A 20,167-nucleotide genomic window follows, 5' to 3' on the forward strand; every position below is an offset into this window, starting at 1 on the left:
CCCCGGTGGCGGCGGGGCTCCCCGCAGCCCGGCACCGCCTGGCTCCTGGCTAACTCGTGCGTGGGAGCTCCCCCCCCGGGACACCGCAAGCTGCCTTCTTAAGGTGGGCTGGGGGGAGAACCCCCCCTCCCCCCCCCCCTTCCCCCGAGGGATGCGGGGAAGGATGGGGCAGCCCACGCGGGGTGGGGAGCGGTGGTTGGAGCTGCGGTGGCCCCAGGCATCGCATGCTGGGGAAAGCACTGCACGCAGCCCGGCGCTGCTATGGTGGGGTTATGGGGGAAAGCACAAAGGTGGTGGGGGCACGGAGTGCTCCCGTTGTAGGGAGCATTTAATGCAGCTTGAGAGAGCACACAGAGACAGTGGCTGAGCCAGAACAGCCCACAGCAGAAGTGTGAATGGCTGATTTGGAGACTCCACGTGGGGTGGGCAGCTTGGCCCATCAGGGTAAGGCCATGCAAAGAAAGGACTGTAGTGCAGGGCAGGTTGAAGGAGGAGCCCCAGTAGCCTTGCACCAGTTCCTGGGCACACACAGATACCCCCTCATCCAGCAGGCAACAGGCTTAGCAGGAGCACATCCAGCACAGAGGAAGGGAGCCCACAGCCCAAAGAGATGAGAGCCTGAGGGCAAAGTGACCACCGTGGGAGATGGAGCTGAGGGAGAGAGCATCCATGGGATGCACGTCCCTGCTGCACCCTGACACAGTCTCTCCCATCTATCTGCTCCCACTGCAGTTCCTCCCACCACCCTGTGGCACTTCAAGGACCAGCCTGGTGCCCAGCACCCCACACAGCCACCTCTGGCAGCTCCTGGTGCTCTGCTCACCCACGGGCCAAGCACTGCCCTGCAGACAGGAGCTGAGCAGAGCACCCAGCACGGGGCTCAACCCAAGGGCAGCAACCGTAGCCGTGCCGGGACCACCACAAGCAGCAGCTCCAACTGCTTCCCCAGCAGCCGCTGGGGCTGTCGGCTTTATTTAGAGCTTCACATAAACAAACAGCAAAGATAGCTGAAGTGTCTTGGCACCGTCAATCCACACGCAGCTCAGCCCGGGTGTGTTCTCTGCATTCTCATTCCTGGTGCCACGAACCACCCCCTCGGCCCTGCCGGTACAGCTACACCCATGCATTACATCCAGCTTTAATTGACCTCACGTGCTCCGGAGGTGGGACAGCACCGGGGATGGCCGCACTGCAACCCGGGACCCCCAGATCAGCTCCAACCACTGCTGCTCCCAGGAGCCCAGCACAGCTGCTGCCTCATTTCCCCTTCCTACATCTGGCAAACACATGAGCCAGCAGCAGCGTTTGGCTTTTGGCCTCTTGCACAGGCAGTGCGGTGATAACTCAGCTCTTCTCACGGGGAGGGGGACACGAGCTCAGCTACGGTTTGCAGGGAATCCTGCAGCACCTCTCACCCCACGGCTGGGAGCGGCACCAGCAGAGCAAGGCAAGGTGCCGGTGGGACGCAGCCCTGCCTCTAATCCCCTTTCTTTTGAAGCAGCAGCCCAGCTCCTGGGGGCCCGGCTGCCTGCAGCCTGTCTGGGCTGTTCTCCCGCTCAGTGCTGCGGGTTCAGACAGCCCCGTGAGCACAGACAGCCCCGTGCGCAAGCAGAGCGCTCGGGAAGGAAAGTTGGAGCTTAAAAAAGCTCTGCGAGAGGAGGCACCGCAGCACAGCAGATGGTGCGGCGCGGGCTTCCCGGGAAGAGCCGCTCCTGCTCCCCGATACGGAGCATATGGGCAGCATGGGCTGCCTCGCTGCCTGCAACCCTGTGCTGGAATGCGGGGCGCAGAGGAGCTGGCCTGGGAAGCGGCCCCTGCCCCGTGCTGAAGGCGGAGAAATGGGAAAACGGTGCTTTGGAGGTGTGACACCATCACAAGAGGTTCCCTGTGCACGTGAGCAGGAGGCTGTGGAGCACCAGTGCTGCACCCGTGGTCCCTCCGTGCTCCGGAGCACAGCTCCTGCTCCAGGCTCACACTGCCAGATCCCAGCCCCTGGGAGCGGCTGCTGGCACACAGGAGGGGTTTGAGACTGTTCTCAACCCTTTTCGTGGCTTTGAAGCACCAAACAGCTTCCTGAAGGTGAGTCGGGACAAGCCACAGCTGTAGCAGCAGCATCACCTCGCAGGGAGGATCTCAAGCAGACCATATCCATATCTAAGCTCACTATGCAGACTCACAGCTGTCTCCAAGCAGCCAACAACCACCAATAGCACACATGTGGCACTCAGGTTCGCACGGATCCACAGAAGCTCAGAGCCACCTGGTCATATCCTGACCCACAGCTCCAGTTTGGGGGCACACATCCTGCAGAACCCCCCACCCCACCCCCAAGCTGTGGGTTCAGCCCTCACAGGGCCCTCAGCTGGGAGAAAAGCACACAAACATCTCCTTAAAGAGGGAGCTCCAATTACACTGCTGATATTTAGGGCTTCCAGCACAACAAATGGAGCTTCAGCTTCATTAGGTACCATGCCAACTTAGCCCAAGACATCCAGTACAGAAGGAGCTTAAATTAGTTTATCTGATGTTAACTTCTAACAAGCAATATGCCAACACAGAGATGGGAAGCAGTGACCTTCAGCCTGCATGCACAAAGCAGCACACAGATGCATCCAAGCTGCACCCCAAAGGCAGCAGACACCAACGGAAGAGCAGCTCAGCCCAGCAAATCCCCATTGATAAAGCCAGAGTGCATCGTACCCACTCACCACATGCTCACCCTGCAGCACCTAGCATCACACAGCTGAGAAAGGAAACGGTGCAGCACCCGGGAACCCCTTTATGCCATGTTAATGAGCTGCAGGTGCTTTGTTATGGCCACAGTGCAGCTGTGATGGCCATAGAAAGCAGGATGGGAATGCTGATTTCTTCCTGCAGTGCCAAGTGTGGCTTTGCTGAAAGCAGGGCTTGGAGGGGAGGCTGCTCACAGGAGCAGCTTTGCTTTGTCCAGGGGTGATTTAGGGCTCTGCTGTGGCATTACAGCTCCTTCTCCGAGGATCCTACAGTGAGGGGTGGGATCCCTGCCCCTATCACAGCAGGGCAGGAGACAAATTCCTAATCACAGCCTGCTCCATTCCGGTGCTACTGCAGTGCTCTGCCAGGAATGTGGTGCTCTTGAAGTCCATAAAGTGGCATTTATGGAGCAGTTTAGCTCTGACTGCTCGGTGTGTGGAGGGATGGGGAGGGATGCTGGTGCTGGGAGTGATGCACTAGGTACAGATATACAGTTTGTTTGTCCACATCCCGTGCAGAGCAGCATTGCATCACATCCACTGCTGCAGTGCATGTGGGATGCTCCTGCCCTGCGTTGGTGCTCTGTGGGGTGCTGGCACTGGGATAACTCTGCCAGGCTTCCTTAACACAGCCCTACACATTTCCAAGGGGGAATTCCTACCAGGCTGCGTAACAGCAGGAAAGGTGTTCAACATCCTGCCCTGGCCTGGCAGCCTGCCCTAGGAGCAGAGGGACACGGGGTTTGGGCTGAACTGCTGACACAGGGAGAAAAGTCAGCTTTAGGGACAGCAGCTGGTGGGGACGTGCTCACTGCTGTGAGCACTGGGGTGGTGTAAGTTGGTGAGCGGGGTCCTGCTCAGGCTCTGGAGAAGGCTTTGCTCTCCTGTTGTGGGTGCTGTGGTCCTATGATGCCCGAGGACACGTGGGGACTGTCACAAATCAGCAGAGGGACTGATCCTGCACACCTTGGCTGTAGAACTCCGGGGCACTGTGGGACATCTGCACTGGGCATGGACAGTTGGCAGTGAGGCTGTGTGCATCCTGGCATGCTCAACTCCATGCTCCCCAGGGAACAGCAGCACAGTCAGTGGGCTCCTGGGTGCTGCAGGGTGCACGGGGGCAAACCGTGAGTCTGCAGCCCCGTGGAGCAGTGCTGGAGAAACCCTCGGCCCCTTCTCAGGCCGTGCCCCAGCAGACAGGGTGAGGATCTGTCCGAGAGAGGAGTGACAACACCTTGATTTTCTTCCGCCGTTTTTGTCTCTGCGTTCTCTCAGAGTCCTTTGTTGATGGCAAATTGTTATCACAAGAGTGCACCCAGTGCTGCAGCAGCAGATAACGCTCAGTGTGCTCCCTGGGCTGTACCTCACTGCTGCCCGATAAAGTCCTGTGGCAGCTGCACGTGGAAACAAAAACCCAGACGAGGGGGATCGATCACGGCGCGTTATCTCAGCCCATCGCTTCCTCCCCGTGCTCGTGCTGGATGTGCTGCGGGACCCTGAAGCCCGGGAATGGCAGGGATGTGTGTGAGCACCAGCTGATGTCTGCAGAGAGGGTGCACGTCTGTGGGGAGCCCGTCCCGTGTGCGGGGCATGAAATTCAATCGTGTAAAGCACAGATGAAACGCTCCAGCGATCGCAAAGCGGCCCTTTAGCAATCTGACCGCCAGCATTAATGATATCCACCCAATTAGCTGCTGCGAGCTCCGCGTCGCCCGGAGGATTAACAAATGAAATCGCCATCGCGGGGCGTAAAAGCGCTTAACGCCGTTAATTAATCACCGCGAGGATCCCAACCCAAACAGCCGACCCGTCCCGGCTGCGGGGTGCTGCCGTGCCCACGGGGGGGGACTCCCCCGTCCCCTCTCTCCTGGAAGTGGGAGATGTTTACGGGGAATTTGCCTCGCTCGGGGATACGTTATTTTTACACGTTGCCATAGTTACCGCTACCATTATAAAATTAAGGCTGAACCTTGGGGAAGAAATGGATCTGTCAGCCGCAATTATTTACGGACAGCGCTGTTTCCCCTCCGTGCCGCCGTCCCCGCACTCCGAGCCCCGCGGGGCCGCATCCCGCACCGCCGGCACCGCACGGCCCCTCCGCGCTGGCAGCACCCACGGGCACGTCCTCCGCGGCCGGGCTGCTCCTGCTTGCAGCTCTCCGCTGCCTCTCTCAATGTTTTTTTCCTTTGCTTTGCACTTCTCCTAAGAGGGGCACTTGTGCCGGGCTCGGGGCGATGCCAGCGCTGGGGTTGCAGCCAAGTGCGGGAGAGCTTTAAGGTCGCCCCGTGCTGTTGGGAGCTGCGGTTCCCGTCGCATCCCGCCCAACCCCATAGCACCCCCCCCCCCCCCCCCCCTCTTTCCCCAGCGGCTCATTTCCTATGTAAAACCCCTTTGCCGCTGCGCATCCCCTGAGCCCTCGCGCACACAGCTCTATGGGGCAGGATGCGTGCAGGGAGCTGTGCTGCGTGCCACCTGCAGCTGACCCCACAGGGGGAGCGTGGGATGGCCCCGCTGTCACCAGGACCCTCCCCCCCTCCTCGTCTTGCCCCACTGCCCCCGCGGGTGCCGGTCCCGGGCGGGGCAGCAGTGCCGGCTCCGATGGCAGCCGTCCCCAGGCAATGTCCCATCAAACACCGAGAGCACAAAGTGAGTCTTTCTTCGGCTCTGAATGTTCCTGTTCGTCCCACAGCCCTGGAAATCCTTCTGTAATCCTTGCCAGCACCGTGGCCTCAATGACATCCCCCCAGCGGAGCATCGCCAGGGCTAAATGAGCACCGGGTGTAAAGGATTTCCTTTTAAATGTGTTTGACAGCTTTCGTTTTCACTCTCTGTCCCCTAACGCCCTTGGGCAGGAAGGATGGGGAATGGGAAGAAGGGCTGTCCCCAACCTGCCCCGCAGCTCCAGCGACATCACAGAAAGGGGACCAGGCAGGGCAGGGTGGTTCCCAGCATAACCAGATAACCCATGTAGGTGAGCAGCATCCCCCAGAGAGCTGCCCTCCTCCTCAGCTCAGAGCCCAGCTCGAGGCTCCTGTGGATGTCCCCAGGCATGGCACAGACCTGAGCACCCCAATGAGGCACCCCATCCCCACAGTCAGGGATACATGGGGTCCCACAGTGCCCCAGTACAGCCCCGTTCCTGAGGGATGGCAGTGCCTCATAATGTGTGTCCAGGCTGAGCTTACAGGGCTGGAAGAATATCTGGAGGGAGCCGAGGCCTCTCCATGTCAGGAAACTGGGGGGAAGGATAAAGCTGACAGTGAGGCTGCAGCACTGAAGCAGTTCCTATGACAACCCCAAATCCCAGCCCTGTTTATCCCCTTTAATAAAAATCCACAATAAGCAAGAAACCGAGGAATAAGGTTCAAAAAGAATGACACAAAATAAATCAGGAACAGCATAAAGCATGTCACTGCTTTGCTTCTGCTTCGTTCCTTGCTTTCCAACTAAAATGCTGCCCTGGTAAATGGAGGGCTGTTGGGTTTTGAGCTGCTCTGTCCCCTGAGATGGCAGCACAGAGCCCAGCAGGTGCCTGTGGACAGGCACTGGCATCACACAGAGCTTCTCATTGGTGTCCTGGCATGGTATCCCCATGGCATCACCCAGTCCCCACAGCAAAATGGGATGCCCACAGCGTCACACGTTCCCTGAGGCATCATCAGGACCCAACGGTACTGTGGGGTCCCTGTGGGGTTTCCTATGACTTTGGATGCTCTTGGTCCCACCTTCCTGTGGGCTTTTGGACACTCCAGTCTCTTGGTGGTGAGGACAGGGATGGGGACAGAGCAAGAGCAACTTGGACAGGGCGGCCCTGAGGCACTGCCCATCCCAGCAGGAGGCACAGCCAGCCGGGACTCCGCTTTCCACCCATTTATCCCTGTCCTCTTCCTTTCCCAACTGCTCAGCCCTGGCTCCAGCACAGGCTCAGCTTTGTCCCTCTCCCTTGTGAGCACTGCCAGCCCCCCCTGCCCCCCAGGGATGGGCAGAGCGTCCCCTTTCCCTGGCACCCAGTGCTGCCATCATGGAGCCAACGCGGGAGCGACCCAGCTGTGCCCCCATCCAGGGCCCACACTCTTCCTCACTGCTTTTTAACCACCCCTCCCCCTCCCCTCACTGCCGGACTGACCTGGTCCATCGCTCACTCCCCCCAGGACTAATCACTCACTGTCACTGCTCTCGTTCTGCTGGAGCCCCGTGCTCCCCGCTGCTTTCCCCACAGCCGCTCCACCCACACCAGCTCCGGGCACAGCCCCTGCAGCCTCAGAACTGTTTCCCAGCTCTTAGGGCTGGAGGTGGAGCAGACATCTTTGGGGGCACAGCTCGGATCCCACCACCACCCCACTGTCTGTGCGTGGACCCCCCGCTGCACCCCGAGGCGCTGCCCGGTGCGCTCCTACCTTGTGTCCACGCTCGGGCTCTTGTTTGTGCTTTCACTGCCGGCACACCCCGGGCTGATGGCTTAAAGGATTTTCCTTTAATAACCACCAAATCCCTCTCCTGGGCCGTAAGCTGCAGACCTGGGCCTTTCCTAGGTGCACAGTGCTCCGCCGTGCCTTGCTCCTTGCTGCTTTACATATGCTTGCATCAAACTGGATTTCCCCCCTCCTGGCCCAGCCCAGAGCTTCGAAAGCACTGAACGCCCTCAAATCTCGTTTCCCCTTGTCTGCGAGGTCTCTCCCTGCTTTCAGTCTCCCCAAGCACGGGGCCAGGCCCCCTTTGCCCCATGTGCAGCAGCTCCTGCTTCAGCATCAGCTCCGCTCAGCTGCAGAGCTCCCAGCTCCACAGCTCCATCCCAGTTCCCATGCCACAGCCCCCGGGTGCCCCCTGGCATTGGGCAGAGGGGGACAGGCACTGGGCACCTTTCAAACACCCAGCACCGTGTGCAGGACGCTGGGTGCTGCATCCTCTGAGCTGCTCCCCACAGAATAATCCCAAAACCATCCGCACAACACGTCCCCTGGTGCAGAGGATGCTGCTTCAGCCATGCAAATGAATTTTACAAGTGGCTTCCCTCCCCTTGCAGCAATTCTCCCCTTGATACGATCTCCGCGTCCCCATACGGTTCCCCTGCGTGCACACATGCAGATATCTTACACTGTCCTCTTTCACTTCTCTTTTTTTTTTATTTCACAGAAAAGCAGATAAAATAGTTGAAAGCTGATAAGTGCAAACAGTTTTCAAGGTCAGAGGCAGCTGCAATGATTTCTCTGCAGGAAAAGTGCCTGTGACACAGCTCCCTGCCTCCACCTCGCTCCGTCCTCCTCCTGGCCTGCGGCCACAGGATGTGGAATACTGAGAGAAGGAAGGAGTGGGCTGGGAGTGAGTATGGCAAGTGCCAGGGCAGCAGGGACAGGGAGCCCAGCCTGCCCCTCGCCAACCATCCAGGGGGGTCAGGGCAGAGCTGGGGCTCTGCTCCATTTAATCCCAGCCCTGTTTGATGGGAGCTGCTGGGGGGCTGAGCACGAAGGTGGCCACACGTCTGCAGGGCCCTGCAGCACCTGCAGCATCGTTCTGGCTCCAAACACAGCAGCATCAGGAGGCACGGCTGTTTGCTGGCTTTAATGAGGATGAGCTCGGTGTGGTGATGGGATGATACAAATCATGGATCTACTCAGCTGGGAAAGCCCTGGAGGCCTGTGTTGGTGGAGACATCCATGAAGTCCTCCTGGCACCACACGGCTTGCACAAGGCAGAGGTGCTCAGCTCAGTGCCCTGATCCTGCACTCTGAGAGCTGCTGGCTCCTGGAGAGGCACTGCCAAGCCTCAGCTGAGCCTGCTCCTGCCCGGCATGGCCACCAAGATGGGAAGGAGAGCTCTGAGCTCCTTGTGCCAAGCTTGGCCAGCTGCAAGCAGCTCCACTTCTTCTTTCTGGTGCCTCTGCTTCCTGCCCCAGCAGTGCAGCAGGGCCGGCTTATTTGGCAGCTCCCCTGATGCTGGCGTACTCAGAGCGTTCAGCATCAGGGCTTCTGTTGGGCCACCGTGCCGTGGGCAGAGGCTGCAGGTCGGCGTAGTGGATGTCCTTGTTCACATCGCTGCTTTGCTGCAAAAACGTAGAAAACCTTGCCAAAATCTCCCCTGCGTGGCAGCTCCCACACACAGTGGTGGTCTCCCAGCACCACCCCGGCCTTGTGGCTGCTGCATCCCTGGGGCTCCTGGGCAAAGACGCCAGTGCCAAGCAGCACAGCTGCATCAGGGCATTGCTCTGACATTGCCTGCCCTATTTCCACACCACGCTCGTACCTGGTGGGGCAGCACCGGGTTCTCTGCATCCTGGACTTCACTGCTGGAGAAAGGACAGTTGTCAGAGCAAGGACAAGGCAGATGAGCTCCTCACCACACCCACAGCAAACATCACCCAGGCCCAGAGCAAAACAACGTGGTATTTTCCCTGAACTGCAGCCAAGCATCTAGCAGTGGGGGTACCAACCTGGGTGTCTTTGCACAGCATGGGACAGGGAAGGGCAAGCAGCTGCCTGTAGTCACCTCGGCCACGTGCTGGCTCTGCTCCTCTCCCCTCTGCTTCCTGCGGTACAAGCAGAAGGCGAGGATGAAGATGAGGAGGATAAAGCAGAGCACAGCAGCTGTAACCTCCATGCTGGGGAACGGAGAGGACTCTGTGGGGACACAAAGTGAAGTAGGGAGAAGGTGGTGGACACAGGGCAGCGTGGGTCAGGCTGTGGGCTGCTGTGAAGGGGTCATGATGGACTGGAAGCCCACTCACCATGCACCAACACCTCTGTGCCCTGACCACGAGTGAACACCTCGTTACCCAAGTTCGTTTTGTTAAACTTCACACAGTAATAAGTGCCGGCGTCCTCGGGACAGACGTCCTCAATGCGGATGGTGAAATCTGTGTTGGACTCATTCACTGCCCTCGTCACACGGTGTGAGGAGCCTTTCTGATCATACACGGTCTGATTGGTGCTGCCCCAGCCCTTCAGCCACTTCACGGGGCCAACAGGACCCGATCCAGGCACCGTGCAGGTCAGGGTCAGTGTCTGCCCCGTGGTCACCCACACCCGGCCCTCGGGCTGCTGCAGCCTGAACTTCCACCTCTCCTGGGCACCTGCACCTGGGGACAGCAACAGCACAGCAGGGGCTGAGCTCAGCAAGGAGGGGACAGCTCGCCTTGTCCCTGCTGCCCAGCACAGGCAGAGCAGCCACAGCTCACTCAGCACTTCAGCGTTTCAAATCCTGATATATTCCTTATGTCTGGCACTATTGATGCAGGAGGAAATGGGGCAGGAGGAAACGGGGAATTCCAGGCTCCCTCCAGCATGGCCTTCCCTCCGTGCTGCTAAATGTCTTCAACAGGAGCCCAGCTGCTGCCCCCAGCCCCTCCTGCTCAAAGCCTTCAGATGTGGCTTCCTCAGGGCAATGAGGCGCAGCGCACGGGACCCCGTACACCCCTCACTCTGGGCACATACCCAAGTGCCACATCCCAGCACTGGGGGAAACGGACAAGGAGCTCTGGGATGGGAAGTGGGCTGTGCAGAGACGCTGCAGTCCCTCACCCCAAACAGCCCCATGCAAGCCCACATACACGATTTGTTTTTGCAAACACGCAGACAGCAGAGACCCAATCACAGCCGTATCAACCCCTCCCAGCCAGGAGCACCCAGAGGCTGTGCCAGCCAGCAGGATCGGGCACTGGGAGAGCTGAGCACAGCGAGCTGCCCCGTACTCACCCCAGAGCCACGCCAGGAAGAAGCTGAGCTGCCCACCCAGGAGCCGAGCCATCGGTGCTGCCGAAAGTTTGGACTCGGACTCCAGAAGGAAAATGAGAAGCTGCACAGGAAATGGAGGCGAGCGAGCGCATGATGTTAACACTTTTGGTGCCTGCTCGGGGCAGCTGGTAGGACACCGAGCCAGCACGGAGCTCAGCGGGGCTTAACCCTCAAAGTGCATCCCAGGTCGGTGCCCCAAGCTCTGTGCAGGGAGTGGAGCTGGAGGGGCTGCGGTGGGTGCAGGGCAGCAGAGCAGCTCTCACCTTGGTCCCAGCAAGACAGCATGGCCTCAGCAGCAGGAGGGCTCTAGGGAAGCCCTCTACAACAGCACAGCAGCTGCCCCTGCTCAAGGTGCATGCCACTTTGGAGCCAACCTCTCCAGCTGCCTCATGTTGGTGGCTGTGGCAGTAGAGTGGGAGTGGCATTGATGACAAAGAACGATCATCAGAACAAGATGCCACAAACACCAAGGGCACCCTATGGGATTGCAAAGGGCTGCAGAGAGGAGCTTGGTCACTGGAAAAACCAAAAGCTCTTCCTTCCCGTTTTAGCAGAAGAGAGCCTGGGGCCCCACCAGTCTGAGCCACATTGAGCCACAGCAGCAGGTAGCAGAACATAACTATCACCATGACTCCGGCACTGCAGGCACTGCCTCTCACCTGCCTGGTGCTGCTCCTGCTCCAGAATTCCTCAGGTGAGTGTGTGATCCTGCACAGCTGCAGCTTTTCCCAGGATGCACTCCCCATTGCTGCTAGCAAGACATCACTTCTTCAAGTCTACAGATATTTGGGGTTATTCTCTCCCATCCTCCAGCTTGCTTTTATCTCCAGCATCTCAGAGCCAAGCACTTTCCTTTATTTGACCACGTCCAACTACCTGTTGCCTTTGGTCCACAGTGCAGCCTCACAGTGCCAGCTGCCAGGGAGGTGAGGGATGGGGACATCCCTCTGCCTCCTGCTCTGAGGTCCAGCAAGGCCCTGCACTGCACCTGGGCACTAGAGACTCTTGCCAGCCCCAAACTTACCTGTCACTGTCCCCAGGTGTGAGTGCCCAGAGTTACACAGACTTCAAGCTGCTGCAGCCCCAGGGCCCAGTGGTGGTGACCACGAGGGAGACACTGACCCTGAACTGTACGACATCTGAATCAGGTCCTGTTGGCCCTGTGAAGTGGCTGAAGGGCTGGGGCAGCAGTGAAGAAACCATTTTTGATCAGAAAGGCTCCTTCCCACCCCGTGTGATGAGAGCAGTCAATGAGTCCAGCACAGACTTCACCATCCGCATCAGGGATGTTCGTATTGAGGATGCCGGCACCTATCACTGCGTGAAGTTTCGTAAAGGCACCTTTGGAGACGTGCTTTTTCAGCACGGTGAGGGCACGGAGGTGCTGGTGCACGGTGAGTGGGTTCCCAGTCCATCCTGGTGGGCTCCTGGCTGAGGCCGGGAGGGGCAGGACGCTCCCTGATGGGCCAATGCTTCTCCCACAGCCAGGCCCTCCGAGCCGGCCATGTCGGGGCCGCGTCGCCGAGCGGTGCCAGGGCAGTCGGTGCCCTTCACCTGCAGTACCGGAGGGTTCTTCCCCCGTGACATCCAGCTGAAATGGCTCAAGAACGGCACTCCGGTTCGGGCTGAGCCGCCCCTCATCGGCCCGGAGACGCCAAACTCCTCCTACCACGCGTCCAGCACCGTGCAGGTGACGCTGCGTGAGAACGACCTCCGCTCGGAGCTCACCTGCGAGGTGCAGCACAGCACGTTGGCGGCCCCGCTGACGAGGACGTACGCGCTGGGCCGGGCCCTGCGAGGTGAGGGCTCCCACCCCGGGGCTGGGGCGGGGCTGAGCCGTGGGCTCAGGGACGCGGCTCCAGGCGCTGCTTCTCTTCCCAGTTCCCCCCAGCGTGTCCGTGGCCGCCGCGCCGCCGGGCGCCGTGGAGGTGAACAAGACGGTGAACTTCACGTGCCGCGTGCAGGGCTTCTACCCGGGAGCCGTGACCGTCACGTGGCTGGAGAACGGCACGGAGATGAACGCGGGGAGCGCCCCGCAGCCCACGGAGACCTCGCGGGGTTTGTTCGAGCTGAGGAGCACGGTGACGGTGCAGGCGGGGGAGGAGAAGAACGGCTCCAGGTTCACCTGCCGGGTGCTGCACGAGGACCAGGAGCCCATCTCCAGCACGGGCACCCTGCGGGTCGCTGCCACAGCCCAGTGGGATCCCAGCGACGGCTCCACGGGAGACAGCAGTGCGTGAGAGCTGCAGGGCGAGCTGGGCAGAGCTCAGGGGTCTGTGGGCTGCGTACCCCATACCCCACACTTATGCCTGCACCCACACAGGTGCCGGTCTCCTGTCCAGCCCCGGCTTATGGCTCGGCCTGCTGCTGGAGAAGGCGCTCCTCGGCCTCGGCCTCTTTTTCCTCTTCAAGCGCAGCCTGCACCGAGAATGAGCTCCTGCCGGGACGGGAGCGGCGTCCGAGAGCGATTCCTCGGAGCTTCACCGCACCGGACCCCGCGGGGTCCGCTCGCACCGCACCCGCAGCGCTGGGGATGGGCCCCGCCCGCGCCCTCCCCCCGCTGCTTCGCTGCACGCATTTTTCAGACCAAATCGATGCGAATTCTTCAGCTCCGCACGAACGCGTGACAACATTTTCATCTCAATACAACGTTTCGCTGAACTCATCCTCGCCGTTCTTTCCCACGGCGCCGTCGGGGCACGGCGAGCACCGGGCCGCGTTCCGCCGGGCCGCGGGGGGGCGCTGTTGGACGGGGCGGGGCGGCCGCGTGTCCCACCCGGAGCGGTTTCCGGCGCACACCGCGGCGGGGCGGGGCGCGGGACACGGAGCGGTTTGCGCGTTGCACCGCGGCAAGATGGCGGAGCGGGAGGAGGCGCTGCGGGAGTTCGTGGCCGTGACGGGCGCCGAGGAGGAGCGGGCGCGGTTCTTCCTCGAGTCCGCCGGTTGGGACCTGCAGGTAGCCCCGCTCCGGCCGGGCTGTGCGGGGCCGGGCTGTGCGGGGCTCAGCTCGGCCTCCTGCGGGCCCGCCGCCCCTCAGCGGCTCACCGCGGCCGGGTTGTGCTGTTTTCACGGGTTCAGGCCTCGATTCGGATCCGGTTATGTCGTTAGCTCGAGCGTAGTCGATTTATTAAGGCAGAGCGGGGGTTTGTTGAGGTTCACAGTGCACCTCCTGTGCTTTGGGGGCTGTTCTGGAGGGTCTCGGGTCGGGAAGGGAATGCATACAGTGACACTGTCATCACGTAGCAGAACCAAACAGCACAGCTGGCAGCGTCCTGGCTTTGCTAGGACATCCAAAGCCCATAAAATAGCTTTAGTCAGTGTGTCTCAAGAATTCCAGCGTGACAACTTTCAGTTATGTTGTTAGTGTATGTGTGTGTTTGATCTATTGCTCTGGAATGTTTGCTCTCCTCCTGAAACACTCCTGCCTTGTTCCATTTCAGATTGCCCTTGCTAGTTTCTATGAGGACGGGGGTGATGAGGACATCCTGACTCTCCCACAGCCAGCACCCAGCTCCGTATCCAGAGGCACTGCAGCCAGGTGAGGAGAGAGCTTCCACTCAGGCTGGTTTGTTTAGCAAGGAGTTGTAAGGCTCGTTGTGAAAACAAATTACAGTAAAAAAAGCACAAGACCGTATACTTAAAGCATGGATGTTTGCTAGCTTTCAGAATAAATAGCCATGCTTTTAGAGCTGCTTCACCCCCTATGGCTCTCTAGAAGTTGTGAAAACTACAGCACTTACGTATCACAGGCATGGGCCTTGTTGCACAATGATCCAAAGATCAGTTGAGTGATTTGCTTCATTGCTCAGGAAAAACTGGATTTGTGTTCTGAGGTTAGAAGGCAGTCACGTGGTTGGTGATGCTTTCATTTAGGCAGGATGTAGCTCCACAGGAAAAGCATTTTCCGTTGCACCTTGTCTGATAAGCATTTTGTAACGGGAGTTAATTGGGCCTTACCAAGTCCCTGTGCAGTGTGGAAACACTGTCCAGTTTTACAGAGGACTGTACTGTGAAGGCAGAGTGCTCTTATTTCAGACTTTGACATAAATTTCATATTGGTGAAGAATTGGATCTCAGTTTGAATCACGGTTGAAGAGTGTTCTTGGAGGCTTGACTTTAATGGGGTCGGGAAGAGAAACTAGTATGTGGGAATGGCTACTCCTTGAAAGAGACAATGCAATTCAGAAGATGACTGAAGAGTTAACTCTTCTGCTGGGCCTGCAGTCAGTTGTTTTGTGTTGATGTGATCAGCACAGAGGTTCAAGAGCATTATTCACTGCTCAGTAACACCACTGCTGACCTGTGATTTCGTAGAGTAATGAGTCAGACCCTAAAAGTAGAACAGAGTCAACCTAACACGCTGTGCTCAGGAACTTGTGCTCGTGAGGTTGCAGTGTGTCATGAGGCCGATGTACTCTGATGGACTTTTGCAGTGACCATCGAGTAACGTCGTTTCGAGACCTTGTTCATGCACAGGAGGATGATGATGAAGAAGAAGAGGGACAGCGGTGAGTTTTCAGTTAGTCTTAAAACCCGTGTTCATCCCTGCTGTTTTGTGATGGTTTGCTGCTTGTGTGCAGATTTCTTTTTAAAGCAGATTTAAGTACACAGTTCCTGTACTGAAAAATATCTTAGGTCAGCTGAAGTAGCTAAATACTCTTCAGGTTTACAGGCAAAGTAAATTTAGTGGAACTGATGCAGCTTAAGGTTGCTTGCTGTAGGTAGGCCACCTGGTCCTCTGCAGTCAGCAACAACCTGTTGCTAAATCCTGGTATAAATATGCTGGATCCTGTCACGTGCATCTCCTGTCCTTCACAGAGGTGGTGTGTTTTCTGTCTAGGTTTTATGCTGGTGGCTCAGAGAGAAGTGGACAACAGATCGTTGGTCCTCCAAGGAAAAAGAGTCCCAATGAGCTCGTGGAGGATCTGTTCAAAGGAGCAAAGGAGCACGGTGCAGTGGCAGTTGATCGGACGGCCAAAAGCAGTGGCGAGACCAGCAAGCCTAAAGTGAGGAGTGATTGGCTCTTCCTTCTTTTCCCTCTTTCTCTGTTGGAGTTATCTGTGTGTGGCTCCCGCTGTGACAGCTGTTTGTTCCTGTGGAGTACTAGAACTATCTTAAAGGAACATTTGAGTATAGACTCCTGTGTTAGGGCAGCTCTAGTTTACATGTCACAGTGATAAGAAAGGCTGCTTTGTGCCATATTTATTAACTAGTCCAAGCTGGTCGCTGAATCTGAGGGAATAGCAAATGTTGCTGATACTCTGAAGCCCTCTGCTTTCCCTCAGAACAATGCTGGGGAAAGGGAAGCAATCTGTCCTGGGTATGTGTCATCCTGTAACCTCTTTGCCTGCCTCTTCTGCAGCCTTTTGCAGGGGGAGGATATCGCCTTGGAGCTACTCCAGAGGAAGAGTCTGCCTATGTGGCAGGAGAGAGGAGGCAGAACTCTGTTCAGGATGTGAGTATCTTTCTGTTGTTTTGTAGTGGTCACCTGGGGGATTTCTCTGCTATAACTACAGATCTTGATAGAAATTCAGGAGGATGGGAATATGCAAGAACCCCTTCTGCTTTGTGAGCAAATACCCATGTAGGCTTTGGTGGGAGCTTGGTTGGGCTCCTTGTCTAACATTTGACTTTTCAGCCGTATTTATCAGAAAGGGTTCTGTGTTGTCATCATCTAGGAACTGATGAATGTGATTGTTACATAGCCAGTGCTTTTTCTTTCCTCACCACTGTCTATATCAACACAGTGAAATGTTGCTGGGATGTTTTCTGCTGCTGGAAACTCCTCTGCCAGTCAGCAACTTTTCATTTTGCATCCAGTTGCTCTTACTGAGAAGTTTCAGCCAGACTAATTGTTGTCTGGGGACTGCTGCAGGTGCATGTTGTACTGAAGCTCTGGAAGAGTGGATTCAGTCTGGACAGTGGAGAACTGAGAAGCTACCAGGATCCATCCAATGCCCAGTTTCTTGATGATATCCGCCGAGGGTATGTAGCAGGAGGGGAGTAAAAGAAAAACTGTATTCTGAAACACAGTTGTTTGTTGTCCAGGATTGTGATCTATGTCACATTTTACCTGAGCTTTCTTCTAAAGGCTGAATTCTTAATATGAAAACTTTGGGAAGGCAGACTTGAAGATTTACTGTAGACGAATGGGCAGTTGCCTTGGTTTCTGTGGGGTTTTGATGTTTCGGAGTGAACAGACAGACTTTTGTATTTGGGCTGAGCATTTCCAATGCATCCTGTCATTCCAGGAGAGGGCCAGGGAGAAGAAGCCTTGAGCTTGTGCCTGTCAGTGGGAGGTGCACACTTGCCTTGTTAGTTAAATGAGAGTGCGTGATGTTCCAAAGGATTTTGCTGCACCAGATCCCGTGCCACTTCCTCTGCACTCTTCTTGCTTGCTTCTTCAGGCAGAGTCCTTCAGACACTCTCTTTGCAGGGAAGTCCCAGCAGAGCTGCGCAGGTTAGCACGAGGTGGGCAAGTGAACCTGGATATGGAGGATCACCGTGATGAAGAGTATGTAAAACCTAAAAGCGTCTTCAAAGCTTTTACTGGAGAAGGACAGAAGCTGGGCAGGTGAGAAGCACTGCTTTGCTGTGTGTGTGTGACTGAGAGTCAGTTAAGAGGTTCTGAGGGATGAGCTTGTGGATTCATCTTTCTGAAGAGAGGGTACTCAGTGCCTGTGATGTGTGAGGTGCTGGCTGTAGGAGAGGAGATGAGGCTCAGTGATGTGTACTGTGGGCTCATTCTCTTAGTGGCAAGAGGCAAATCTCCAGTTTGGAACCACTGTAACGTGTCACATAGGAGCAGTGTCTCCTGATTATGTTTCTGCTGTTGCTGTGGGGGTATGAAGAACCAAGAGGTGATGGCATAGGTGAAGTTACAGATGAGTGCCAGCTGCCTTGCTGGCTGACTCCTAAATTCTCATTTCCAACTTGCATCAGTATCTCTTGATTTGGAACCTCTTTAGCTGGTGATAAGCAGTCTGACTCCTGGCACACTGCTGGCAGGTGAGTAGTTTGGTTTTAAGCAACTTTTTGTGTCTTCTCAGCACCGCCCCTCAGGTGTTGAGCACCAGCTCCCCAGCCCAGCAGGCAGAGAATGAAGCCAAAGCCAGTTCTGCTATTGCTATTGATGAGTCGGAGCCCGTCACCAACATCCAGATTCGCCTTGCTGATGGTGGGCGACTGGTCCAGAAATTTAATCACAATCACAGGTACAAGGGCAACAGGAAACGTGGGTTACTAACTGCGAAGGCCTGAATGACACTGCAAATTGCGCTCAGATAGAGCAGATGATGAAATCTTGGCTAGCCTGCTAAAGGAAGCCCTGGGGATCCTTCTGTGTAGATGAATAGCATTAAAACTGCGGGGTTTTAAGGCTGATGTTTCCTGTTGTAAGGATAGGTTTCTGTTCAAATAGTGATGGACAGTAGCCAGTGATACTGCACCGTGGAGCTTCAGTATCATCAGCAGAACTTTCTTTAACATCTATTGGAAAAAAAACCTTTTGAAACTTTCAGGTATTTAGGAGCTGGTGCAGTTATTCTCTCAGTTCAGACTTCTCAGCTGGGCTATTCCCTGTGTACTGAATGCACCACTGAGTGGTGCTCTTAAACAGTTCAGTTCCCACGGATGAACAAAGCTGGCCTACACACACCCTGCTGCTTCCTTAGAGTTCTGCTCTTCTCGCTTCCCTGCTCTTGGAGACAGTGTCTGTTTGTCCATCCACATTCCTCCAGAATCAAGCATGTTTCAAAAAGTTACTAAAACGGTCCTTTGGGATCAGGTGCAGGAGATGGGTCCATTGTCACTGTGTGCTCTTGGGAGCTGAGATGGTATGGTTAAGTGGTGTGCAGTGAGCACAGTTGCTTGTAGCAGTTGGTGTTGAGCAGTTTATTAATCTGTTCATCTCAAAGGTTTCAGAACCCTTCGGGTTCAAGCAGTTGCTTCGACCACGGAAGTTGAGCAATGTAAAAGGACGTTTAGGTGCAGTTCTTTAACCTAGAAAGCAGCTAAACTAAACAGGAGCTTATGGGAAAGTATCTTAAGTCATAGGATTGTCTGGCTGCAGCCAGTATTGTTACCTGGAAAACAAGTGCAGTGAGTGCAGGGTTGGAAAGGGTGAATTTAGGCTTTTGTTGTTCGCTTCTACAAGTTGTTCAGTAATAACAGAATAACCTTTGTGTGTTCAATCCCCTTGGACAGGATCCGTGACATCCGGCTCTTCATTGTAGATGCCCGACCAGCGATGGCAGCAACCAGTTTTGTCCTCATGACCACCTTCCCAAATAAAGAGCTGACTGATGAGAACCAGACCCTGAAGGAAGCCAACCTGCTCAATGCTGTCATTGTTCAGAGGTTAACATAAGGGAACCCGTGTCGTGCTACACGCCTGCTCGCAGTGCGCATGCATCGTCTCATCCATGCGTGCACCTGCATTGTGCAAACACAGGCTCACATCTCCTTGTAGCTCTGGGTTCTTAGGTCTTGGTTGGACTCTTTAGTTGCATTTCCTATGGGTTTTTTTTTTCTTTTTGTGATGATCAGTGGACTTTAAAATAAATAAAGGAAACGAACCTGTTTTCAAAGGACATGCAGCCTATTGAGCCACAGATTCTCCCAGGAGAGTCCAGTTACCTTTGTGGAATGTGTTACTGTGCTCTTTTAGACCAGAAGAAGCTAAGGGGGGAAGGGAGTTCCCAGGGAGCAGTTTCCCTCTGTGCCAGTCAGGTGCTCACTGCAGTCTGTTACTCTTTCCTCTCCAGGGATTGCTGCAACTGTTTTTTGCACGTTAAATGTACAAGAATGGGTGATGTTGCTGTCAGGTTATGCTACTGTAGAAGTGCTGTGGGGGAGATCTTTGTGAAACAGTTGTTGCTCAGTGTGGGGAAAATCGATGTGTGTGTGCAGGTGCAGAGGTTAGCAGTACTGGGCTTTTCTGGAGGGAAAGTCCTGACGTTCCTTCCTTGAGCAGAACACTCGCAGTGTTCATTACAGTGCCCTGCTCTGCCAGCACTTTCTCCTGCAGTTCAGACTGACTGACTGCTGCTTTAATTTGCTGTATTGCATTTCTTTGAGAAACCCAACTTCCTGCTGATTTTTTTCTTTCTAAGGAAGGCACAAAGCTGAATCAGCTTGAAATGACTGAAAGTACAAGGCAAACTGTCTCAACTGGAAAGCAAACTTTTAAGATGAATTACTGAGTGTTGGAAACAGTTCAGATGAGAAACTCGAGGCTGTAGTACCCTTTGATTGATTTCCTTTGCTGAAGACCACGTAGCTGAACACTGGGAATGCTCCAGCTTTGGTCTGTCCTCTGTGTTTTGGACTCAGGTCTCCACTTGTTTCCTCTGGACAGCATGTTGTGGGTGAATTCGCTGCTCTTAAACCAGGGGCTGGTAGTGCTGTAAGGTACTGTGTGTGCAAGTTGCCATCTAGTGTTGTGCCACGGCACTTCTCGCTGATCTGCAACACGCTTTCAGTCCCAGCCCTGTGCTTTGGAGCAGAGCTTTAGAGGATGGAGGCATTTAGGTATCAGCTAGCTGGGGGCTGCAGTGCCCTCTGCAGTGTCCTATGGAAAGGGTTGCATTGCAGCTGTGCTGCTGTCCTGTGTGTCCCTGCCTCTGTCAGCTGGGAGCAGCGTGGTGGCTGTGCTGGAAGGGCATCTCATGCCTTGCTGTGAGCAGAGCAAGCTGGGGAGGGCGGGCA

General features: G+C 56.0%; 3 protein-coding genes across 3 annotated transcripts; 2 read left to right on the forward strand and 1 right to left on the reverse strand.

Moving 5' to 3' along the window:
* Positions 1-8,203: 8,203 nt before the first annotated feature.
* Positions 8,204-10,472, reverse strand: LOC136060182 (tyrosine-protein phosphatase non-receptor type substrate 1-like). The gene is made up of 5 exons (XM_065754514.1): positions 10,421-10,472; positions 9,454-9,870; positions 9,160-9,346; positions 8,973-9,012; positions 8,204-8,772 (listed from the first exon to the last, which is right to left on the reverse strand). The coding sequence occupies exons 1-5, from the start codon at positions 10,470-10,472 to the stop codon at positions 8,644-8,646; spliced, it is 825 nt and encodes a 274-aa protein (XP_065610586.1). The 3' UTR covers positions 8,204-8,643.
* A 570-nt stretch (positions 10,473-11,042) lies between these two features.
* On the forward strand, positions 11,043-12,892 carry LOC136060183 (tyrosine-protein phosphatase non-receptor type substrate 1-like). The gene is made up of 5 exons (XM_065754515.1): positions 11,043-11,153; positions 11,500-11,853; positions 11,944-12,258; positions 12,341-12,691; positions 12,783-12,892. The coding sequence occupies exons 1-5, from the start codon at positions 11,087-11,089 to the stop codon at positions 12,890-12,892; spliced, it is 1,197 nt and encodes a 398-aa protein (XP_065610587.1). The 5' UTR covers positions 11,043-11,086.
* A 413-nt stretch (positions 12,893-13,305) lies between these two features.
* On the forward strand, positions 13,306-19,050 carry NSFL1C (NSFL1 cofactor). Its single transcript, XM_065754364.1, has 9 exons — positions 13,306-13,415; positions 13,900-13,997; positions 14,893-14,967; positions 15,300-15,465; positions 15,822-15,914; positions 16,335-16,444; positions 16,896-17,033; positions 17,509-17,673; positions 18,665-19,050. The coding sequence occupies exons 1-9, from the start codon at positions 13,314-13,316 to the stop codon at positions 18,825-18,827; spliced, it is 1,110 nt and encodes a 369-aa protein (XP_065610436.1). The 5' UTR covers positions 13,306-13,313; the 3' UTR covers positions 18,828-19,050.
* Positions 19,051-20,167: the final 1,117 nt, after the last annotated feature.

Source organism: Cyrtonyx montezumae, unplaced genomic scaffold, assembly GCF_038088225.1.
Source record: "Cyrtonyx montezumae isolate F1298 unplaced genomic scaffold, pur_monq_1.0 scaffold_9, whole genome shotgun sequence".
Classification (NCBI taxonomy): Eukaryota; Metazoa; Chordata; class Aves; order Galliformes; family Odontophoridae; genus Cyrtonyx; species Cyrtonyx montezumae.